General features: G+C 43.8%; 1 protein-coding gene and 2 long non-coding RNA genes across 3 annotated transcripts; 1 reads left to right on the forward strand and 2 right to left on the reverse strand.

The window, feature by feature from the left end:
• The first annotated feature begins 1,932 nt into the window (after window positions 1–1,932).
• Window positions 1,933–18,274, forward strand: FAS (Fas cell surface death receptor). The gene is made up of 9 exons (XM_082286356.1): window positions 1,933–2,028; window positions 8,293–8,440; window positions 8,986–9,120; window positions 11,764–11,875; window positions 12,361–12,425; window positions 12,773–12,850; window positions 12,990–13,054; window positions 13,533–13,557; window positions 14,374–18,274. Exons 1-9 carry the CDS (start codon window positions 1,999–2,001, stop codon window positions 14,787–14,789), a joined length of 1,074 nt encoding a protein of 357 aa, XP_082142482.1. The 5' UTR covers window positions 1,933–1,998; the 3' UTR covers window positions 14,790–18,274.
• LOC309575670 lies at window positions 3,938–8,337 on the reverse strand. The gene is made up of 2 exons (XR_014226618.1): window positions 5,960–8,337; window positions 3,938–4,247 (listed from the first exon to the last, which is right to left on the reverse strand). It is a non-coding gene; the product is annotated as an uncharacterized lncRNA (long non-coding RNA).
• Window positions 18,275–18,799: 525 nt separating the features above from the next.
• Window positions 18,800–23,724, reverse strand: LOC309575669. The gene is made up of 3 exons (XR_014226617.1): window positions 23,567–23,724; window positions 19,198–19,346; window positions 18,800–19,084 (listed from the first exon to the last, which is right to left on the reverse strand). It is a non-coding gene; the product is annotated as an uncharacterized lncRNA (long non-coding RNA).
• Between the last annotated feature and the right edge of the window lie 1,829 nt (window positions 23,725–25,553).

Raw genomic sequence — 25,553 nt, forward strand, 5'->3', positions numbered from 1 at the left:
TCCCTGTTCCCACATTAGGCGAGGCGCAAGGCCATCTGCTGGCAGAGAAATACCGAAGAGCCTGCACTGCTTAGCAGGCTGCTGCTGACACATGAATTGGGCTTTAGATGAAGGATGAGTAAGGGAAAGAGTCAACGCTGCCACTTTTACCAGCCAAAAAGAAGCTGCTAAGATGGAAAGATGAGCAAAGATGAAAACACTGGCCTTATAGTACTCACTGATACCAACTCAGAATAGTCACACAACAAAAAGTCCTCCAAATACATTTCTCTTTCTTCATTATATATGTAAAAACCCCACAAAACTACAGTTATTAAATATGTAAGGAATGACTTCAAGTCACATGCAGATACCGTTGCTTTGACATGAATCTGGTGGCTTCTCGAACATCTCTCAAAGCTCCAAGAAAAAAGCACTCCACCCCAAAGCAGCTACAGGCACACAGTCATCACTACCGGGGGGGCAGGGAGGAGTGCAAACCACATGCACCTAATAGACTCGAGTGACATCAGCGGAAGATATCGGATAAATAGTGCAAGAGGCACACCGAGGTGTCACTGAGCCCTGAGCAATGCTTGCTGAGGGCCCAGTCACATAAGGTTTCGATTTTAGGACAAAACACAATCCCCTCAAGTGATGGATTTGGAAACAATGCTACCAAGCTTTCTGCTGCAGCAACCATCCAGATCTGGACAACATTGCTTGCAGTCCCTACTCCACCCCTACCCGCACGCAAATTTCCACTAAAATTAGCAGCCTCACAGACATGCTGATTTGGGTTTGCCCAGTAGGAACTAGAGACATGTAACGCAGGCACTGCACCCAAGAGAGGTGTCTCACACTCATTATACTCCATACTGCCACTGGGAAGGGAAAAAGTTGATTGTTCAAGGGTACTCCAAAGGCAGCATCTCTAAAAATGTGTCAGCAGTACCTTTTGGTTTATCCGGAAGTGGTTAAAAAGCCTGAAGTATTTAAAACAGTAACTATTTTTTGTTGATGCTATGTGTTGCAGCTAAGAGCCATACCAGCCAAAAAGCTGCAGGGTTTTTGAAAATCTGAGTCATAAACCACTGAAAAATGGTGCTTAAAATGAAAATGCTAGTTCGATTGCAACCATGGTCCTCCCAAGGCAATGGCATCATGTCAAAACCGGAAAGATCAAAACACATATTGGTAACTAACGCCGTCACGTTATTTCTAACTCGACAAAGGAGGCCAGACTACCAGCATTTCAAACCACTGAAAGCTTGCAGGAAAAACATAAGAAGTGACTGGAAATAGTTACAAAATAGAAGTCACGGGCTTGAGCAACCTTTTCAGTAAGGCAGCAAAGGGCAGTACTGTCTGCTGCAGTGAGTTTAGCCTGTTCTGAGCGCCTGCTCCATTCTACCCACACAGGACTGCCTGCCCCAAGCCTGTCCTTTCCAATGCTACAAAAGCAGTGTCTGCCCTGGGTGGGGAGGCAATTGCTCCGCCCAGCAGCTGAAGCACAGGAGTCGAATGCCTCATTCCCAGCCCTAAGGCCGTTGGCTTCGTGACCTCGGGGCCGTGCCTGGCATCCACAAGCTGCCGAGTACCCACTCTTGGTCCCCGACCAAGAATCCGGGATCCCCGCGGCGCCCGGGACACCCGAGCGGAGGCTCCGTGCCCTCGTTCCCTGTCACCGCGGGGCGCTGGCACTGAGCGCGGGGCTGTCCCGCCGGTGCCTGCGGCTCGCCGGGCGGCCGGAGCCCCTGTCCGGGACCGGATCACCACGCCCGAGCTCCCGCGGGGCAGCGGCACCACTGCCAGCCCCGCCGGCCCCGCCAGCCCCGGGCGTGCCGTGCCGTGCCGTGCCGGGGGCGGGCCGGGCCGTGTTTGCCAACATGGGAGGAGCCGGGTGGGCCGGGCGCGGGCAGGTCCGGCTGTCCCGCCGGGAGGGACTTTCGCTTTGCCGGAAGGTGCGGGGCAGCGCTGGGCAGCGGCGGCACGGGGACGGTGCGGGAGAGCGGTGGCATGGCCCGGGGGCTCCTTCCCCTGCTCCTCGTAAGTGTCCGCCCGAGCGGGACAGCGGGCGGGCGGCCGGGCGGGTTCGAGCGGTGCGGGGCGGGGAGTGCGGCGCCGCCGGGCGAGGAGCGCTGCCCGGTTGCTGCTCGGCGCCGGCCGCGACGAACTCGTTACCGACATTTCAGTTAATTCGTTAGGTGATGTTTTAAGTGGAAAAAGCTCACCTTTAAGTTCAGGCACTGCTGAGGGTGCTGAGTGAAGGGAAGTGAGTGTTGTGTAAAAGGGGACGGAAGAAAAGGGGGATGGATGCAGGTGGCTGTCTCGGACACCGGATCGTGAGCTGTAGGTGGGGAGATCCAGGGAGAGCAGGCGCTGGCCTCCATCCGTAGCCACTCATAGCGGCCAGAGACGCGGGCGAGGCCGGTGGAGCGACCCCGCACTGCCAGCACGGGGAGGTGCGGGACCTGCCCGGGCTAAAACTGGGCTCGGTGGGAGCCGACCTGCAGTGCACCTCAGCGGATCCCTAAAACAGCGAGCTGGTAAAGCAGCATAAAAGCAAATGCGTGTTGGGGAGGAGTTTGAAACCCCTATGATAGTGGCCCAGGAGAAGCTAGAGGAATAGTCCAAGCCTGGCGACAGTGTGCAGCATTTACGGGAAGCAATAGGACAGGGCCTTCCCCTCTTGCCTGAACCATGCCCTGTGCACACAGTATGAGTCCCTGCAGCTTCTGAGAGCTTCGGCCTCGAGTCTCACTCTCATCAGTAAAGTTACCTTCACAAAGATCCATTTTGAACGGCTGCCGTCAACAGGAAAAGTGTGTCAGTGGCCAGCACAGGGATCTTCACTGGTACAGGTGCATTACGCCGAAGAGCTGTAGTGGCAAGAATTCTGCTCCAGGGCAGGAGATCTAGGGAGACCTAGGGTCGTGGGGATGGCCTGGCTCGGCCTGCTCTCTGGTAGAGCTGCCCCTGCTCCCCCAGGCCCGGAGAGGGGGCATGAAGCAGGTGGCAGTGAGCCCTGCTGCATAGCAGAGCCGCCACCTGCCTGGAAGCGGGGATGCAGCACACATTCCCCAGCCCCAATTCTCCCGTTTCAGAGACAGCTCACTGGAGCTGACATTCGAAGTCTCTTCAGTGTGGTTATATTGCTAACAAACGCAGTTTGTTTTGTGGTTTGTCGGGTTAAAATCAAGTCTTAATGTATAAACCGCTCAAATTGTGATCTGATTTACTGCATAACAGGTAGTAAATTATTTAAAGTGTTTCAGAGAGCTCTATCCATGCCCCTCCACAAATTATCGAAGTATAATTAAATACATAGGATTTTCATCTGCTGACAGAAGTGTATATTACCTGTTCCTGTACAGGAGCAGCCAACTAGTGACAGAAATGTCAGTGTAGTTCAGCATGTTGAAACTATTCAGAATATATATAAAGATTAAAAATACTTTCTTTTATAACACTGCTCCAGAAAATATATAATTTCTGCTCTTATTTTCCAGTTGTTTCCAAATTTCAGTACACCTTAGGCTGTAGCATTCCTACATAATTTCTATTTTTAAAAAGTTATTTGTTTTAATTAGCATGTTGTTTCACTACTTATAAAATAGTAAACCTGGTCAGAGTCTGGCATATTATTTTGGTTAAACCAGAATATGAAAAAATAGTCTGTTGAATGAGACCTCAGTTTTGCAAGGAACTCCACGGTGCTCTCAAATACAAGAAGTTTTTAGTGATAGTCATGCAAAAATAGCAATGGTCTATGCAGTTAGAAAACATCTGAGTTCTCCCTGTAGAAAAAGCTACAAAACTACGTACCACTGAGGGACACACTTGTCTCAGTTTAGAGACAAATTTTAGGAAAAAACGCTCTGGAATTAACATTTCCTCTGAAGAGAAGGACTCCAATAATCCCTTTTTGCCAATGAGAGAAATTAATACAAGGGGGTGAAAGTGAAAAAAAACCCTGTTTATTAACAAAGCAAGATACCCACAAGGCACAGGAAAGAAAAAAAATTGAACTTTACACCCCACACCCCCCAACCCAGCCTCATGCCAGGAGGCAAAGATGGCAGCTGCTCCGTTTGTCTCCGGGATGGGAAGAGTCCACACAGCAGCTCAGGCAAAAAGTAGCTAGGAACCTGTTGAGCTTCTGGCTTTGGTGTGCTCCTCTCAGCAGGTGAAACTGGTGGGGGTTAGTGTCCTTTCTTTTGTTGGCTTCGTCTTTCCCAGGCTTCCAACCGGTCAGGCTCCCTGGACTGTGAAAATAAAACAAATCAAGACAGTTCATGGGAAAAAGAAAACCAAAAAGAAGCAACTGAAGAATCTCCCTGGAGCCCAGGGAAAAAGGTGGGGAAAGAAAAAAAACAGCTTCTTGCCTAAGCAAGCAAAAAACCGAATCCAACAAAGGCAAGGAACTAACAATCCATGGCACCGCCAGAAGCACACTGGAGCGCGTTGAGTAAAACCCACGCCGGGTTCCCAGGCTATGGCCCTGCCCCCTGGTTCACATTAGAGCTACAGCAGCCATTTCGGGGCATACAACAGACCATTAGGGAATAAAGTATCATCATAAAATCACCCCACGACAACACTCTAAGGGAACAGGCCAGAGAGTGAACTGTTATCGAAATATTTTGTAATTATCTCATATGACTACAGAGCAGGCAGCTTTCTGGAAGTTCAGAAGACATATCTTTGAAAATAGGGCTCCAACCTTACTGCACTGATCTTTCTTCTTCATACCATGGAAAGCTAATACACACATTTACATGTACGTGCATAAACACCCATGAAATGATGGGATGACCCAAGACTCAAGTGAAAAGTACAAGGGCCCCAATTCTGGAAACATGTCTGTGCATGTTTCCACAGTAACTACCTTTATCTTTGCAGTAACACACTGAAGAAAGAGAAAGTCATATTGTGTTACAAAAGAAAAAGGGGAAGAGTTGCTATATTTCTATCTGTCCAGCTCAAATTCATCCTTAGCCACAACAAAGTTAATATCACTCCCAACTCTCCAAATTGTGTAGTATTTATTAGGTGCTCTCTAGTACAGTACTTCTAAAAAACGAAACCCAACGAAATAACCAATCATACAACTTCCAGCCCCAACATATTGTTGCAATTTCCATGTGAGTCAGGTGAGATTTGAAAGAGTAGTGGACTGAATTTGGACAGTGAGTGTTTTAAGATGCTGGACAGCAGCTGAGGCTATTTGCTCTCACATGCACTAAACACACACATTTCCCTTGGAATTTAAGAAGCTCAGGATGCTTCTAGTTGTGGGGAAATACCAACTCCCATTGTTGGGATTTAAACAATGGAACTGGATTCTTTTTTGGTTTTTTATAAAAGATTTTAGAATGTGAAGTACTATTTTTAGGGGTTATTTTGGTGCTAACTATGAGATTCAGCCTTGGTGGGGGGAAAAAAAGGAGCTGGAGGAAAAATGATACTGCAGATTTTGGAAGCAGAAATTTCTTGTCATAGTGAAAGAATTGGAGTAGAGAATCCTCTTAAGATTACTCTTTGAGTGAAATTATTCTTTGAAAGGGCCATCCTGACAGAGCTAATACAAGGGAGAATAACTACAGAGAAAAGCATATTAAAATGGAGCTAGATCTAGCAACCCAACTTCCACAAGGCAAAAAAAAAAGCAAGAGAAATCTCCCCTCCTCCTTTTTTTAACACCTAGAAAGCCCCTGATGAGCTCATGCACTTTGGTCCATGCAACAGATGTGGAGTGGAAAAAAAAAAGGGTCACATTCTGTGGCCATCAGCCTTCTCATTCATCAGCATTTATATATTAGAAATGGGAGAATGGCTTGCTAAAAATAAAATGTATTATAAAGATAACAGGAGAAAGCAGAGACATTGTTTTTATCAGGGTTAACACTGTAAAGTTTTTAAAAAGTCCTGTATGCAAATTACATGTTCACACACTTTCAAAGCTGAGATTACATACCTATGAGCCGTGGTTTGCAGAAGCTTTTCAGCTTATGAAGATCCCCTGATAGAGGAAAAACTGGAGGCCTGAGAATCCCAAAATTTCACAAGTTATCAAAGAAATTAAAGGTCTTGTCACTGTGCTCTAGAAATGCAGACAAAAACAGGTTTAATAGGTGTCCTTACCAAATACCAGTTGGTGAAAGCATTTTGGAGGACTCTGTTGGAATAAAGGAGAGGGAGCAGGTAGAAAACTCTTTTCATTGCCTGGGCAATGCAAATGGAGAGAAACCAGAAAATTTGGGCTCATATGATAATTTTTATGGGTTCTGCTAAGGGTAGATGTTCCCAAGCGATTGATCTTATTCCTACTGACTGCTTAGTGCAATCTAAGTCTTCAGTGTAGATATGAAAACTATTTTTTTTTAGGTTGAGAAAGTTAAAAGAGAGCCTCTGTGAGTCATTTTAGACTGAAAACATGCAGCCACTGTTTGAGTGTGTGCGTCATAAAAAAGCACCTATCATCCCTGCCTTTATAAAAGTACCTAAACTGTTTCCTTTCTGATATTAGTGTTTACTGCTCAGTGACAACAGAAAAAGCAACTAAGGTGTACACAGGAAGCTAAATGACTACTGACTCTTTTTTTGGTTTTTTTTCCAATAAGACACACCAAAATTTGTAAATAGCAAAGGGATTGCTTTTAAGAGGGTGCAGAACCAGGAGAAAAAAACTTTGAAAAAATCAGGGTGTTGTTTTGTAAAAAGTCTTCACAGTTTTATCATTATTCCTTCTACAGGAAGACGCTGTAAGACATCCCTACAAGCAGAACCAATGTAGGTGTTTGGTGCTGCTTAAGTGTCAAATTCTCAGAAGTGACCCCCACTTCTTGTAAGTGTACCAGGAAGTTCATCTTCGTGAGCAGGGGTGGAGGGCATCCATCTAAAGATGTTATGCTTCTGCAGCCCCTCATTCCAGCATAGCTCATTTGTATAAAAGGATAAACAAGAGGCAGAGAGGTTTGTTCGTGTGAGGGAACACGTGTCTCTGCCCACACCATGTTTGCAGACATTTGGTAAAATCAGCAAAGTTTTACTGATATTAATAATTTAGAAATATGATTCCTTCTTTGATTATATCCTATTTTCTGCATGACTCTCTGGACATTTTCTTCATACTGCTTTAGGAAAAACCAAACCAGACTGGTCTTACATCCCTGACTGTATTTTAGTAATTTTTTTTTAATGGGACTATCTAATCCAGGGTTTAATGAGACAGTTCTCCTAGGCAAAAGGAAAACAAATCACACTATTTTGATACATCCATTTGAAATCTTCTGTGAAGACTTTAATTTTTTAACATCATTACCCTGGGATTCAGAGGAGAGCACCCTGAAAGCTTTGGCAGCAAAGGAAGAGCACCGAACAGGGGAAGTAATGGGCAGAGCATCCATACCCACAGTTCCTCAAGTGCTAATATGCTCTTTCAGCTGCTGGAGCTTCACCTCCAGGTGCAAAGAAAGGCCATTTTAATTTCAGTCTAGTAACTAATATCATATACATTTGAAACAGATGGCTGCTAGAAAAATATAATGCTTACCACTTCCCCACCTCTGTATAGACTAGAGGATCAAAAGAAGTGGCTACTGTAGAAGGCAATGGTCATTATTGGTTACCTCAGATAATTAGCAACAGATACCACTTCCTTCACTTGAGAGACCAGTTTGATATCCAAAATGATTTTTCAGTAATTTAACATAAAGAGTTTTCTGCATCTAACTGAAATTATGGTCAGCATCCATAGCTCCATCTTATAGCTATCTCATATTTAGCATGCAGAGTAAAAACAGGATTCCCCAGAAAATGCTGCTGAGAAGGCAGCAAACTGCACCAGATTTATTCTTATAATTTTCCCACCTTATTCCAAGCTAGACAAAAAAAAAATTTAAAAAAAGGGTTTGGCCTCTTGGCCACAGTGTTTTATTATTATCATGAGCAGAGGCAGGGCAGGGACCACTAGTAAAGCTCCTACTGACTAGTAACAGGAATAAAAACAAACAAACAACCCCAAGCACTGTGCAATTTAACTTGACAGTGCAAAGAAATTAAAAGAAATGGATCTTCTGTAAATTAATGTGAAAGCAGAATGTCTGTAGAGGTAGGGTTCATGGCTTTAATATAGGCCCTCATACTCCATTCAATCCAAAGTAATGAGTTTGAATAAACAGTTTTAATAAGGGAGTGAATATCAATGTTTAGTTATAGAGTAACACTATTAATGTAACTCTGCTAGTGCTAAAGCACACCTATAGCCCTAAACAGTTTTTTTGTCTAATTTTTTGTTCTTCTCTCTAGGTGTCTGCCTTAATTATTGAAACACAGTGCAAAAATGATACTGAAGCTCTAATGACATACAATAGGAGGATCATTGCCAGGAGGCAAATTACCTGTAACAAGGATGAATACTATTTAGATGATCAGTGTTGCAAGAAATGTGGAAGTGGTGAGTATTATTGTAAGACTCTGTTGAGAAGTCCTTAACAGCGGAATCGCTTTGTGCGGGGATACTGAAGTGGCATGAGGTGGTTTCCTGGAGGCAGTGCTTCATTCTAGCTGTACCTTTTTTTGTTACAGGACATAAGCCACTCCAAAAATACTTCTTCAGCTCAGTGCACCAATAACTTCTCACTACAGACAGTAGTTCTCTCACAACATGCTTGTTACAAAACAGCCAAGAATTAAGATACACATATTTTAAAGAGGTTAAAAAAGTGAAAACACATGCTTTTGCCTACAAGATTCCATACATTCATGGGTTTTCCAATTTTTCATGTACAGTTTTGTCTGGTGTTTTCTCCTTCAGTATTAAATTGGAGGAAGAATGGGGATAATCAAATGTTATGCATACTACATTCCTGAAGTGCATCTACACATGCACAAAGAATGTAGATTCCATATTTGGAATCAAAAAGTATTAGGGATTAAAAATGAAATTCTGATGTAAGTCTTAGAGCTTCTCTCTAAATTGTTGGTTTTCTGTCTCTATAGGTTTTGTTAAAAATGTCACCTGCCCAACAGATAGTACCAAACACTGTGTTCCATGTGAGAAAGGAAAAGAATTCGTGGATCACCCTAATGACTTGGAGAAGTGTTTGAGATGCAAATCGTGCGATAGCAAATTTGGTATGTCTACAGAAATAGCAACTGTAGCAATGACTCTTCTTTCATCCAGGATTTCACTGAAAAGTCTCCACAATACCTGCACCATGGTTAGCATGTAGGTTCAAAACTTTTAGTGGTAGAACATGAATGGATAAATGAGAAAGTCATAAGTTTATCCTCCAGTTCCCTTTCATCAAGCACAAAGTAGGAAGAAAAATAGTTGGCCCATTATTTCTCCTTATATCTGCCTCTGTTTAGCCAAAGTCCTTGCAGACACTGTACAAACTGGTTAAGCCAAGGAGGACAAGTTCTCCCTCTTCTTCACCCTCTGTTTAAAAGAGGGGTGTAAGAAGCAATGATGGTTTCTTTTGTAGTCTTTCATGTAATTGATAATTTTATTTGTTGAGCTTTTGACAGGGTACCCTTCCTTCTCAGACCAGGGTAAAAGAGCAGAGGAGGCTGCTGTTCTGCTAAGTTCTTTATTTCATAGTCTCATAGCTTTCTTGAAGGCAGAGTTCGAAGAGGGTTACATGATAAAGGCAAGCAGCAACAGCAACAGCAGGCAAAACAGCTTTTTTGTCTTCTATATGCTCCATATACTCTAGACACTCTGTTTTCTAGACTCTATACTCTAGACTCTATTTTCTAGACTCTATATTTTTTCTTACAGAAGTGTGGATTATATTTGTTAACTGACCAATAAGATTAACACACGATTCTAGTTTTTCTTTTCTTAAGCTACCCTGGTCTAATTCTAACAGTCGTAAGCCTTACACAAGTGTTACACAGGTATTAGACAGATTTGCGTATACAGTTTTAGCAGCTCTTATTGTTTATGTGAACGCTCTATCTAAAAAATATGAACAGTATAATTCTATCTATATTTTGTCTAAAGTAAAGAATTCTGTGAAAAGGTAACACTGCTGCAGCAACAACTGTGTATTTTAAGGTCTCTGCAACAGCTTTTTAATGTTTAAGGCACTTAGCATATATTTCTACTAAAAGTTAAAAAATCTATGTTTCTATTTCACTTTGGTGTGGCTTCATGTATCTCAGCTTGTCCAAAGGTTTTAATTCAACCCCTGTGCTTTGGCTTCCCTCTGGGCCTGAGGAGCTTTCACTCCAACAATTATTAAAATTGTTGTCATTTGAAACACTCAAGATGTTGTGTGGGATACATGTATAAGAGTATAAAGCAAGCCCTGCTGGGTCAGACCAGTGGCCTACCTACCCCAGTATTCTGCATTCAGCAGGGGAGGCAAGAGGTGCTAGTTACAGATAACACAAACAAACCTGTCTGCTTTCTGTGGTCTTTTCCCTACAGTCTATCAGCACCCACAGCTGTGGGAAAGGACATTAGAAGATCCATCCCTACCTAGTCATTTTAGTGTCTATTCATGAGCCCTTTGTTCATGAACCTGCTGAGTGACAGCAGAAATTCACTACCTGTTGCATAAATACCCATCACAGATCTCTCTTTTTTTTTTTAATCCATTAAACTTATCTCCTACAAGTTCCACCAGGTGTCCTGTAGATCTGCTCTACCTGGATTTAGGGAATGATAGTTCTTCATTCCTCATACCCAAAATCAAGTTTAGTGAGAGACAGTTCTGGACTCCAATACGGTTGTACTCAGATCACCTGTTGGAATATCAATCTCTGGTGCTTTCCCCTTCCTTTAGGACCTCAATATGGATAGAAAACTTTCCTCTCATTTGCTAATGTAATAAGCATTTTTGCATGGGTGATGAAATTGGCTAGAGCGAAACAATTCAGTATTTTATATGGTGTCACAATTATTTAAACTGAAGGGAGGACAAGGGTAATGGGATGGATAGTCACAATATTCCATAGACAATAACATAGTTGAGGAGAACTCAGTAGACTGACATTAGGCAAGAGGAAAATTACCACAGAAGTTCCATGCAAACCATTCTTAAGCAAACCATTCATGTTTGCTTTTTCTGTGAGTTGCTTCAGCAATGGTTTCACAGCAGAGCTTCATCAAATTTTGAAACATAAAGTGGTTTCAAATTACAGCAGGGCATTGAATTTAGTAACTCAAAAATTTGTTTTATTTTTATATGCCTATGAAAATAGTAGGTAGATACAGTAATTTTTAATGCAGTATTTTTTTCATAGATGGAGATAGCATCATTGTATACACCGAGGATAGGAGAAAATTAATTAATTAGTTTGATTCTTAAGAAGAATACTTAACATGGATATGTTAGCTAAAAAGAGAGAGTGGAATTGGAGGTCTCAAGAAAAGGTAAAACTTGTTGTCTGTCAGGGAGTGCAAAGAACCCTTCTCCATTATCAAGAGGGGAGATTGGCTGTGTGATCTTCTGAGTTTCCTTCTGGCTTTACACTTCTGAATGGGAAAAAGAAGTTGGGATTCAGCAGTGCCGAATGAGTCCTGTTCTAGTGAGACCTTTATAGCGTGATCAGTTTTCTGAGCTCTCGTCCAGCAGAGGTCTCTCTGACAGCTCCATATTCCCAGTGCTCTGGCAGCCCGGCTCCATAAAAAGCTGTGTGATGTATCATAAAGTTAAGCCTCGCCAGTGCCAGCAGAGGTAGAGCTAGCAGCAAGTCTGAGAACAAGAACTTGTGGGCAGAAATCTGCTTTTTCAAACTAATACACTTTAAGGAATTCATTTTTAGGTTTGGAGATTGCAAAGAACTGTACTCCAGTAGAGGACACGAAATGTGCCTGTGTAAAGAACCATTTTTGCAATGGTTCTCTCTCATGTTCGGTTTGCAGTCCATGTACCACGTAAGTTCATGCCTTCATCACTACATATGAAATTGTTAATATGTAATCACATTTTTTTCCAGCTGGTTTCAAGACAGAGGCTAAGGTAATCTATAACCTCAGGGAAAGCATACTAATTTTCCTTTGTACCTGAGCTGACTTAGTTCAGTCAACTCAATTTGCAGCCATGAAGGCTTTCCAAAGGCATGCAGAAAAGCTTATATATCCACTGAGTCTGTATATGCTTTTTAAAAAGTGTAATAAATTATCTGAGCTTCCCTGTTGTCTTTGTGTGATCTACTGTTACATTGAAAAATAATTTCATACATTTTCCCGCTGCCACAAATTTCCATGCCGTTTTCATACCTATTGAATTCCAAAACCCAAGATCTTGCTATATGACAGATTTTGCTGATAAAACATGTTAGAAGATTTTGATTTGCTCTCTTCACAGTTTACAAAGAGAAAAAAAATCTCATAATAATTTCTGTTCCTATTTTCTGCAGATGTGAAAGTGGTGTAATTGAAAAACAATGTACTTCAACTTCAGACACTCTGTGTGGAACAAAAGGTACCATTATAAAACACAGCAGGGTCCAGCAAGTGCTGTAGTTTGAGAGGCAACTGCAATTGTCCTGTTCTACACACTGGCCATAGTGATTCCTGACAGCTCGGGGCATCAGTCCTCCTGGGCCCTGCAGAGTATGAGTTTCCCTTGATCACCGTGCAGGTGTAGGAGCTGTTACTCCTTTTTAGGGGCAACTCATGATAGGTGTGTCTTTAAGATACTTGGATTTTGTGGTTAGGAAACAACAGGAGGACTTTTAAAATCTGACACAATCTTGTTAAAAATTTGGTGTGCTGCTGTATTGCATTTCTTGAGTTAACTTTCATGTAAATTTTCCAATGTTCCAACAGAACCAGGAGCACTGTCGTGGGTCATTATTTTGGTAGTTATGGTAGTACTACTAGCAGCAGCTGGAGCAATATTCTGGTGTAAGTGATTCCCTATTACTTTTTCCTGTTATACTCTTAATAAGATATTCAGCTGCTTACTCAGATACAATTTTATATTCTTGGAGTCCAAAGGCAAGATATCCTGCCCTAGATTTTAAAAATGCTTTTTTTGTTTCAGGCAAGAAAAAACAGAAGGGTCTTACAATCAACCAAAATAAAGGAGTTTACAAACCAAAGCCTTATGTAAGTATTGTTGTTTAGATCATAAAAAACTCAGCTTAATGCAAAGAACTTTTTCCCATTTAAATTACACTGGGACTCCCCAAACATTGTGTGCCTCTCTTCTATGACATGAATGAAGTAAATTTCACCACAAGGACTCTTTTGGGAGAAACAAAAGAAACCCTGTACTTCTTCAGGATTGTTGGAATGCTTCCTAAATCACATGACCAAGATCAAAACTTCATCAATCATCAGGCTTCCACCAACCCAGGATATTCCCATCCCCATGCATAATTTTAGGCAATAGCAATTTTGAGGTGATTCCCCAAATTTAACCAAGTCAAAAGAGGTCTATCTGTCTGGTCTCTCAGTCCCAAAACAGGAGTCATGGAGAAAGCTAGAAGAAATTTAAGTGTCATGAAATGTATTTATCCTCTTATACAAAGCTGGTGTTTTACAATACTTGTTTCTACTTACTTTTCTCTTGCTTTTTTTTCAGGAGAACGTACCTCTCATAGACACAGGTAAGAGACAAGTAATTTCTCAAAATTCAGTAGAAAGAAAAAACAGAGATATAGATACATAACTCCTAAACTAAGAAAAAAGAGTATTTTTGTGTAGACTTTGCCACTGTCCAGACCTGTCATTCCTGCACAAAAGCAAACACTTACTAAAGAAATGCCAGCTTATATAATGCTCATCAAAGCATTTGGTGGCATCATGGAAGTCTTGCCTCAGAAGGAATTTCTGTTGTATAGCAAGCAATTACTCATTTTCTCCAAGTGAATTTCAGTTCTGTATGTAGGACAGACACTAGGAGACAGTAAACTGTGTTTCTACAATAATGGAAAATGATGATAAGGGAGCAGTCCCACATGGAACAGTGGGACTGAAGATTCACAAACCTATATTATGTTCAGGGGCAAATCCACAGGAGTGATATACAACAGGAAAAGAATATAAGCTCTAAGACTGTATCACAACAGAAGAGTTGTCCTGTTTTAGGACCTCTCCCAAGACTGTTTAGAGAAAAACCGGTACATGAGAGGTGACCCCACTTTAATGATAGAGAAGGACAGAATAGGTTACAGAGGGAACTGATACTCTGTTTTAGGTGGTAGAAAGCAATATGGATGGCAAGCCTAAATCTTTGAAATACATAGCATTTGGTAGGAACATGTTAAAACCTGCCATGTATTGTAAAATCGTAAAACATACTGAATCATGAATACCTGAAACTTAATCTGGTTTGGATAGGAGAAGTATTAAATCTGAGTGCAGGTGATAAAACCCAGTAAGATACAAGTGCCAGGTGCATTCATTTCCTTTCACGCTCCTAGATGCTGACCTGAGCAGCCACATTGCTGGTATTGTGGCAGAGATGACACACGCAGAAGTCAAGAAATTTGTTCGTCACCACCAGGTATCAGAACCTGCCATAGACCAAATCATTCAGGATTATCCTGGTGATACATCTGAACAGAAGATTAGGCTGCTTCGAGTCTGGTATCAAAGACATGGGATGAAGGGAGCCTATGGAACCCTAATAAGCAGCCTGAGAGAGTTAAAAATGTGTGCTGCAGCTGATAAAATTGAGGAAAAACTGAAGGCAGCTATTTCCAGCTCTCAGGAAGGGGGACAGTCTTACAATCGTGACACTGAGCAAAGCAAAACTTGCACTCATGAAGGTAGAAAGTCTAACAATGATAGTGCTGAGCTAAGTAAATCCTATACTGTTAGTTTGGAAGAGACATAGCACAGAGTAATTTGAAAATTATTTCCAAATGAGTATTTTTCTAATATAAATAACAAAGCTTTAAAATGGCATTTTCATTGGCAGTTCTGATTGAACTCAAGTAAGTTATTATATGCAAAAGGAATAACTACAAGTTTTTTAGCAATATCCTTTAAAAAAGGTTTTAGCCTTTTTTGGTTGTTAAGGAATGGAAGACGTTTTACGACTTGTTTACTACAAGGCGCAATATAAGACTCCAGCTATAGGATTCATTGCAAGAGGAAAAAAGTTGTCATTATTTGGAGAAAAGGTGTTGTTTAAATGCATGGTCCTGCATTATTTAATTAATGTAAGGTTTTGCTTGCATTAAAAATGTGGGATGTGCCTTTTTTTTGAAGGGAAAACTCTGGTGTTATGAGTCTACAAAGCGTACCAGGAAGAGTACTTGAAAAAAAATAAGTTAATTGCTTTACACCTGATTAATTTGAAATATAGGTGTTGCTGTGTAGATTCAACTCTGCTGCAAGTACCATTTCTATCTTTTCTAAAAGCACTTCTGTGTGTATACTGAGTTTTTTATATGTGTGCAAGTTCTCTATATAAAAAGCTCCCAGTTCTAGGTAAAAATTATCTTTGTTCTCAGCAATGTTTATAAGCCTCTTCTAATGTTAGAACCCTTCAAAGAAATAGGAGCTGAAGCATCACAATAGAATCATGATTTCTGGAAGGCAACCTGCAGAGTGTATGAAGCTTTTCTAATGCAGAAACTGATAAAATGAAAGCATCTTTGCCATAAAAAAAAATCTGCATAATACATGACTTCTGTTTTTCTTATCATGCAGTATATAGATGCCATGTTTAGGTTTGCTTTTACTCAGTTTAGCAAATCAGAAAAAAGGGGATCATTCTCATGGAAACACCTTACCTTTCTTCCATCACAAAGTGCAGAGGACTCGGCTCCTAAATTCAAACACCAGCATAGTGCTGGGAGGTTTGCTGTGAGCCCTTTCCCTTGCACACACCCATTTGTGCAAATCTCACAAAGTCTTTCAACAGAAGGGGAGACTTTGCTGGAAAGGTTTTATTTTCCCAGGTCACACAGTAGGAAAGATGACTTTCTTTGGCTCTGTCATCAGTTCTCTAGAGAAAATCTCCAACCAGTATCACAACTCAGCCAAAACAGGAAGAGACCTATCTGGGCTTGCTCCCGCCTGCCAGCCAGTGTGTGCATGTGTGGAGTAGCATCCCATGGCTGCCACCTGACCACAGGACCTGGAAAGGGCAAGGCAGGACTGGCCACAGGGTTCCAGAGGCTGGCAAGCAATCCCTGCCAATGCTGGGTGCCCACAGCCATGTGGAGTTCCTCCAAAATGCCACATTGATGGAAGTGAGGTAACTGGGAGGGCAGTATATCGCCTTTGGAAACAGCTAGAAATCTGTGTATGGCATCAAGCAGGAACCTGAGGAAAGGCAGGACGTAGCTGTGAACTCATTATATGTTTCATAGACTTGACCTGTTAAAGGTCTGAATGACACAGAGCATGTTTTGCCCAGGCCCAGTTTATGTTGTACAGCTCTCAAGCACCATCCATGCTAAGCACTCAGAAAAACCTTCCAGCCCACTTTGTAGCCTCTAGTCTAGCTGCATTTTCTAAGTGTCTAATCCACCATCTTGCCACTACTATATTGCCAAAATCCCCACAGTGATGCTTTTTGAAGGAAAACCTTCAGGCTGCTGCAGTCAGATGGTTTAATAGCCATGGGCCAAACTTGTGCACCCATGGACTGATTAAGAGCTGGCCTGTGTCTGTGCTATCTGTACTCAGATCTGACGTGCTGTGACAATGTGTTGCTCCTTGTCCTGTTTTGGCCAGGTTCCACACATATAAGAGAATAAAATATCAGCCTTTCATAAAAGCAGCACAGCAGTGGTGTCGGCTGTGCCATCCTTTGTAGGACGCAGTTGTGTAGAAGCACAGCCAAGACAGGAATGAAGGAGGAAAGGAGAGCTCCATGCTCTCACAAGCCCTGGTAGATAGGCTGCTCCCTATACCATGTCCCATCCAGGAAGGCATGAACGCAGCTTAAAGATGTGTTGGCAGGTGCTTGACTTCAACTTTGGCTTCCCTTGGCTTCTGTCTTTGTCTTTCCAAGTGAGGCATCTGACCAGCAGAAACAAAGGTAGTCCACCTCTCAGGGTTTCAATGGAGAAGTGACTATAACCAATCTGAACTATACTGATCTTAAAAGGGAGCCACCAAACTTCATACATTTGTGACAGTGAAATAAAATTATAATCTTTTTTTTCTTTCATCAAACTGGAATTCCCCAACCTCAGTATAAAGAGGATGGTTAAAAAAAAGTCCCTGAGCAATGAGCCACATTTTCTTTAGGAGATGTCTGCAAGGCTGAACTCAGACTGCCATTAACTCTGGTGGTTAACATACATCGTAATTTTTTGTTCTTAACTGGAACACTGTGCATCAAAATAGGAGGATTGATTATATTGTGCAGTTAGTTTTCTGAAGGAGTCTGTGTGTGTCTACATTGCAGTCAGCAGTGCAGAGTAGAGCTGGATCAAGCTTAGACTACCTGGACCAGGGACTGAAAGTGGTTTAGTTCTGCTGACCTGCAGCAGCACACCCAGCCTTCCATCCTGCCTCTGACATAACTTTCAGAAGAGCTGCACATGAAAAATAAACCAAAGCCTAAACTCTCCTGTTCTATGGAAACACAGCATCAGCAAAGCAAGTTGTGAGAAGCCGATTCAGTTTTGATTTGCCTAAACAATCAGAGGCATGTGGGGGACATGTGCATGTCCAGGAGGCAGCTAGAAGATGGAGGAAAGAAAGCCTTGTCTCTGGGGAGACTTTGCCTGGCAACCAGTTCATGTCTCTCATGGGACAGGCAGCCAGCAGGGGAGCACCGAGGACACTGTACCCTGCAGAGACACTCTGCAATCACACGGCAAAAGCTCTGCAGCGGACTGCAGCGGGACACTGCACTGGGCCAATGCTCTCCTGCCAGCAGGCAGACTTTGCGGGGGGCCAGGGGCATAAAAAGGACGGTGTCACAAGCCCCGCAGCTTTTCGAACCTGCTTTTTGAGTGTGTGCCTGGCTTGGGGCTTTTTCGACACTGTGCTTTTGCTTTTGAGGCTTGATGACTCGAGGGGCTTTTTGAGACTTACTTTTCAAAACTTGCTTTTGAGTCGGGGCTGTTTGAGCCTTACGCTTTTTGCCCTGGCGCCAGCCTGCCTTTTGGCTCTCCTGCCTTCACAGGCTTTAGCTCACCCTCACGCCTGTCCTGCCTCCCTGTGTCCCTGCCTGAGCCACCTGCATCCAACCGTGCTGGCCTTCGAGCCAGCCCACCGCCGCGACCCTGTCCGGGCTCTGGTCCTGCTGCCCGAGCGGCCCTCACCTCGTGTCCGGCAGCCATCCCCCGGCAGCCATCCCCCGGTAGCCATCCCCCGGCAGCCATCCCCCGGCAGCCATCCCCCGGCAGCCATCCCCCGGCAGCCATCCCCCGGCAGCATCCCCCGGTAGCCATCCCCCGGCAGCATCCCCCGGTAGCCATCCCCCGGCAGCATCCCCCGGCAGCCATCCCCCGGCAGCATCCCCCGGCAGCCATCCCCCGGCAGCCATCCCCCGGCAGCATCCCCCGGCAGCCATCCCCCGGCAGCATCCCCCGGCAGCCATCCCCCGGCAGCCATCCCCCGGTAGCCATCCCCCGGTAGCCATCCCCCGGTAGCCATCCCCCGGCAGCCATCCCCCGGTAGCCATCCCCCGGTAGCCATCCCCCGGCAGCATCCCCCGGCAGCATCCCCCGGTAGCCATCCCCCGGCAGCCATCCCCCGGCAGCCATCCCCCGGCAGCCATCCCCCGGCAGCATCCCCCGACAGGCAGCGTGCACAGCACAGCCCAGCCCCGCCGTACGGACACCGACGGCGCTCCCCGGCCTCCGCTGGGAACGCCCTCTTCTCCCCTCTGTCTCCCCTCTCTCCCGCTCTCTCTCCCCGCCCCCTATTCCTTTTCCGTTCTCCTTCCTTCTCTTCTGTCTTTTCCAGCCCTCTTTAGTAGGGTAACTCCTTTTTATTTTTATTTTTTCATTACCAATAAACGGTTCTCAGATACAATGTTTGTCTCGTTTGGCCTCATTTCGTTCCTGACCATCCATTTTTGAAAGAACTCCTTACAGTTTCCCTCAGTGGAACGCGACGGAAGTGAAAACTGAAACAGAAACTTGCACAGGGAATGACTTGTCACGTTTTGAAAAGCTGATTATAAAGGAAAAGTTCACTCTTCAGGAAGCCAAAACGCTGCAAAACAATTCAGTTTGTTATGCAAATATTAAAACCAAAACAATTATTTTAAAATATCTACAACAGGAGAACAGGAACATAGAAATAAAAGGCCAGAGGGATGATCTTACTTAAGTTCCCTGCAAATTGAAAGTGCCCACACGTGAGATGTTTGTTCAGAAATTCCAAAGGCTGTTTTGCTGTGCACACCCACACCAGTTTCTCATCCATGCTGGAAAATGTAGTGCAGTTCCAGCTGCTCTGCAAGCAAACCAAACACCTGTGAGATGACAGAAACAAAATCAGTATTACAGTGTGGTACCAGAAGAACACAGGAATAGTTAAAGACAGCTCCAGTATACAGGACTGCTGCAATATGAAATAAATTATTTTCAAAGTTATTCTGCAGGCTGCCAGTTCTTGAAAAGATGTGGCTGAGAAATGAAGTGCTCAGTACAAAGAGTCTGAAATGTTTCTGCACAGGTAGCATGACAAGCATATTAAAGTGTGAGAGAGCTCAGGCTTATTTCCTGTATGGAGGAGAGAAAAGGAAAACAATACCAACAAATTCATGAGAATAATAAAAGAGTATTGGGAAAAGCCTTGGAGATACACGGTTTTCTTGTTTAAAGGGAAGATACAACCTCAAAACTCACATCACTCTTACTGTTTGTCAGTACTTTGATTCTGGACTTCAAAGGGAAGCTTGCATTCCTGCTATCCCACTGCTAGCAAGAGCAAAAATACCCACCAAGTGTATCTAGCCTCTAGTGCAGAGCTGCGGTTGAGAATTACGAGGGATGTGGGAACAATCACAAAACACTGTACAGTCAGTGTTTTCTGAACAGCTTTTCAGTGGTTTTAGTTGAAATTCCCTTCCAAACGGAAAGCAAGATTTTTAAAGCTTTTGGAGTGCTAGAGAGCCCTTTCCCATCACTTTACATAGTGGTCTCTCACTCCCCCAATATACCAGCAACTGTGACAAAGTGCAATTTATTTTCAACCTAGTAGGGAATCAGCAAAAAATGCCTGTGACCAAAGGGATGTTGGAAAAATAGGTCCTGAACAAATACAGGAGAGGACTAAGTGACGAGAAACAATGGCAGGAGGAAGCCAAAGGCACAGACCTTGGAGAGACAGCACTGAGCATCCCACACCCCAGGGGCAAGCAGGACGCAGAGGTCACTGACCCTGCCTCCCATACATCTTCCCACAGTGATGTCCATATGACTGGCTCTCTGTAGGACAGGATAGATCTGCCTGTATATGTGTCATTGGGATATGAACAAGAAACTGATGATACAGAAGTACCCAGTTTCATTTCCTGCACGTTTATCCTACAGTCAGTAATGGGATTGATACATTCTCCAGATTATCAATACCTGAAAATTCATGTTTCTTGGTCTTTTCCTAGTCCTTCTTTAAAACTACATGAAGATGCCTCTCCAGACTTATCTCTGGGAATGTTTTATGATACTCCTCAAATCACTGTGAAGCACAGTGAGGCCCCTGGCATGCCACTCTCAATCCCTGCTAGGGCTGGTTGTGCCCTGGCACCTGGCTCTGCCGGGTGGGGACCACGGCTGTCACTGCAGCTCATGGGAAGGATGGCTGTGATCTGGGATATCTCAAAGGGTCTTGAAGTTCAAGGTCTGTCTCTAACATATGAGGCAACACCTATTCCTGTACTTTGAGGGGGCAGGGGGCAACTAACTTCATACTAGCGTCCCCTCATTTATCCAAGAATGAACGGTGATCACTAAATTCAGTATTTTTAAACCTCCCAATCACATCTCTTCAAGACTTCAATTCCTTTAAACTTGTTAAAACTTTAAACAACCACGCTGGGCAGTGGGCACTGTTGTTGGGGCTGGGGGTGGCAGGCAGGGGCCGAGGCGCTGCCGGCTGTCCTTGCCGGTCCCCGCGGGCAGGTGGCAGCGGTGTCCGCGCAGTCCCACGCCTGTCCCCTCCTGCCGTCCCCCGGCGAGCCCCGGGCTGGCTCAGCGAGGACAGCGCGCCTGCCAGAGCTCCCTCCCCCGCCGCCTCCCCCGGCTCCTTCCCAGCCCTCCGGCTGTCAGGATCTCGGGGATGAGTTGCTCCCACGGGAAACGAGCTCGAACACGAAGCAAGCCGCACACGGGCTTGTCGTGGGCAGGAAGCCTTTCTCTGGCAGAGCTGAGCCTGTCATTGTGCTGAGACAGTGCCAGCTCTGAATTTGCATGGGATCCCTCAAGTCATGTCCCACAAGAGTTAAGATGACACCTAGGATGACATAAAAACTCTGTGACAGCTTTTGTGACGCTCCTCGGGTTTGAGAATGAGCACAGCCTGACTCCCTTCAACCAGCCCTAGGATCAGGCGGCTCAAGGAAGTCACACGCTGCAATGCCAAACTCCACTGCAGCACAGCAGATCACTTGGCATCACTAGTTTTAAATTTAATACCACATGGAAAAACGATGTCATAACACATCCAGGCTGCAAACTGAGCTCTCTGAAATCTGGACTTGGCACCGTGACTGAAGTATGTGCTGCAATACCTGTGCCAACATGAATGTGCATTGCCTTAAAAATATTCACAAATAAATCAAATCCCTTGAGACTTAGATGTTCACTTGAATTCTTACTTACACAGCTGCTGAAATGCAATCAAAGGCATTAGTTTAGCAGTGCCTGTGAAAGCCTAGGAAAGACAGGATGGCTGTCCTAAAGCTTGGCCCTCTGAAGGGTAGTCTTTGCATCACCATAATCAAGTGGAAAAGCAACTGGTAAAGCTGAGGGAGGAGAAAGGGTGGGTGGTAACAGTTTAGAGGCTTTCTGGAGGAATTGGCTTATGAATAATAACCTTAATTACTGCAACATGCTATTGTAAATGGTCTTGTCTTCTTTCTTTTCCAGGCTCATAAGTTAGCCTATCATTTTAAATAACTATACATTAAATGCAGTCTTGACTTCTGTTCTAGCTACAGAAATGTTTGGAACAACCACTTCAGGAAATTTGTTGCCAAGAGTTTTTTTAATCTTACAAAATCTATGGCTGTTGCTTCCATCAGAAAAACTGGAACAGCTATGAGTGCTTGAAAATGTATAATCCTGTACCAGGAGACATCAGACACAGGTTGCAAAGTACTCCATGTGTTGTACTTTTTTTGTTTGGTCTATTTATGCATCTTTGGGAAACAGCAAGTCAGCAAAGACTTGTGCAAGGTACCCAGCTCCTTCACTGAGATGCCTTTGCTGAGAAAGCACCTTGTTGTAGGAGCTGTATTTAGATCTCCCTGCAGCACTCAAAACACTGACAGCACTCTGACATCAGACACACTGGTATAAGGAACCCACAGAGTAGAGAGCAGTCCATAAAGATGCTGTTAGGAAAGCAATGAGCAACATTACTCAATGGCACCCAAACCATAATAACAGGTTACACGGACAGGTACTCACAGGCAGACTTTAGGGAGCCCAGGGCAAGCAGTTTGATGAACAGTTGCACTGAAAAGTGCTTCCAAGGGTTCCTGAGCTGTGGCCCCACTGCAAGGTCCCTGGGGCCAATGACTGCAGTTCAGTTACCTTTATCAGGTGACCCAGGGAATACACACTGTAGGGAGCAGCAACATGCCTAGAAAACTCATGGGATTATATGTCCTCTTATCACTGCTTGCCTTTACAACTGTAAGGCTATTAACCTGCTGTCAGTGCAACTTTTTAAGGTCTCTTCTTATTTGTAAGTGAGAACAGATGAGTAAACTAATGAGCTGGAGTACGGGGGCTGGAAACAAAAGATCTGTTATGCGTAAGTCAACATAGAGAGACCAGCTCCATCCTCCCTCATCCGAAGACATTCCTACATAATCACAATAAAAGTGCACAGATCTTCCAGGAAATGCCGTTTTCAACACCTCCTAACTCATCCAACTAAAAACCAACCATCAACAGGACATGTGAAGACATTTCTCAAAAAGAAATATGGTTCTCCTATTTTTTTCTCTCAGCTGTGGATATATTTCAAAGGAAGATAGTAATGTATTGATTTTTTTCCTTAAATGCAGGAAACGGTTCTTCCAAATGTCACTAATTCGAATAAAATCAATACATTATGTTTGGACAGCAACCAGCTCCAGAAAATTTTTGCAAAGCAAGTGTCAGAATCTGTAATTAGTTCAAAATAGGATTTCAAGTGCAATCCTGCTCTACTTGGTTTCAAGTTAGCTCTTAGGATTGAAGAGACAAGCTATTATCACTAGAAAGCAAGGAGATTTTTTCTTTTCTAGGCAGCATTCCACCTGAGGATCTAATAAGTTATCAGTTTGCTCTCACTACTTAACAAATCTGGTCAGACTTACAGAAAACTTTAGTACAGATAAGTCCACAGGGCCATGCATGACAGAGTCAAAAAGCAAAGCAGACTTTTAAGACCTAAAAATGCTAGGCACTCTTGGAGATAAAAGCACACTACAAGCACTCTTGGAGATAAAAGCATTACTTAAAATGCAATGATGCCTACCTTTTTGGTGCCTTGACACACTATCAAACACAGAAGTGCAAGTTCTTCTTCCTTCTTCTGCTCTAACCACACACTAATTGGTGCTGGAGATGTCAACAGTGACACAAGCTGTAGCAGAACTTGGCTGGGTTACCCTTCTCTGCTTTGGAGCAGAAAATTGCAAGTAAGTCCCTCACCTTCCAGAACGTAAGTCTGGGCTATTTGAGGACATCTCTTTCCTCATCACTCTCATTGAGCCTGTTCCACTATGTGTTCATTGCCAAGTAAGTTTGAGATGGATTCTCTCTGTTCCAGGGTATCCTAAGTTAGCCATGTTAGTCATCTGGTGGGCCAAATGTCATGGGAAAGGCAGCCAAGGATCATCATTTGTGAACCCAACAGATGCACAGGGGCTCAGCACTGAGAACTTGTTGACACTGGCATCTACTGAGACATTCTGTTACCCAAGTTTTTTTGTGGTGTGGGATATGCCCAGCCACTGCCCTGGAGGGATGTCTGCTGAGATAAGAGATTTCACAATCACCCAGCAGGACTCCCTGGAAAGGAAAGGACTTTTGAGTCATGGTGAGGAAAGGTAGACCCACAATCCCTTGGGAGACCCTATGCAGATCTTTCTGTAACCCATTGGTCTATCCCAGACCCTCTGTAACCCATTGGTCCCCTTGCTGATCCCCTGTATCCCTATAAAAGAAGACAAGTTCGCCTCTGTAGGGAGGAGAGCTCGTCACTGGCCTTCCCTTCGCCGGAGGGAACCCCCAATAAAGCTCCCTTCGTGCGGAACCAGCCACACGGGCCTTCTCGTCTCTCTCTCTGGTCTGGTTTGGCCTTAGAGGCAGCCCTGCAGAGCTGAGCTGAAATCACGAGCTGATATCACTAAAGAGCTGATAGCTTCTGCAAGGGCTCCTCTGCCAGCAGCTGAGAGGAAGATACCAGACCTCGGGCAGGCGATTCCTTTCGGGACCATCTCCCCGGACCGGTCATCTCTTCCTGGGTCGCAGCCACGGACCCCACCACCAGCTGTAATACTGTGGAACTAATTTGGGTTAGGTTGCAGGAATTAGCAAGAATAAAAAACATACTGTGAAGACAGTGTTACACTGTAAAGCTTTTTACTTGGTTGCACTACACTGTCCTTTGGGATTTTTCTTTTGTATTGTTCTTTTTTCCTAATAACGTGTCTGGGACTTTCTTCTTTGAAAACACAGTTCTTTTTATAATATCAAACAGGAAATTAAGTCTTCCAGCTAAGGTGAAACCCAGGAATTTTTCCTGTTGAACAATGGACTCCAGAGAGAGTTCCTATTTAGATAAGAAAGGGCTGGAAATTCCAACCACCTCAAAATAGATGAACAAAAGCTCCAAAAGCTACTGGTAATTTCTCATATTCATAAGGTCGTTTATGCCAGTCCTTCGCCCTGCCAGTCCTTTGCACTGAGGAAGGGTTAACTAAATGTTTTTGTCTTATCTCAAAGATGGAGACTCCAAAACTCCCCATATTGGTATTTCACAACCTCTACTCTTCATATCAAAATGAACACTTAGTGTATTTCCAGCCCTGCCATACTCACTACAACATGGAGAAGAGATTGTTCCCACCCTTTTAACAGAAGCCTTTTGCATATTTGAACATCATTGTCATGCATTTTGGCTCTCCTATTTTTTTTTTCTTGCACCTTTGGGTTACACAGCACCAGTTTGTGCAGCCTTTCTTTGGGAGGCATGTCTTGTTCACAATGACAAATACACAAAAATGAAAGGAACATTGTTTTTCTCCTCTTTTGCATGATGATATTAGCATGATTAAGCTTGCTAATTCAGTTACTCTTGAATTTCCTTATGGTTGTCTAACTCTGGAACTTACTAATTAGTCTCCAAAGTAAGACTGTACTTTTAGATGTGTACGTTTCTGTGTACATTGCAATCCAGAATTCAACAAGTAGGGACTTCTGACTTTCCCTCACAAGGCAGTAGGTATGCTTAGGGATAT

The sequence above is a fragment of the Coloeus monedula genome (assembly GCF_965178545.1).
Source record: "Coloeus monedula genome assembly, chromosome: 8".
In the NCBI taxonomy this organism is placed as follows: Eukaryota; Metazoa; Chordata; class Aves; order Passeriformes; family Corvidae; genus Coloeus; species Coloeus monedula.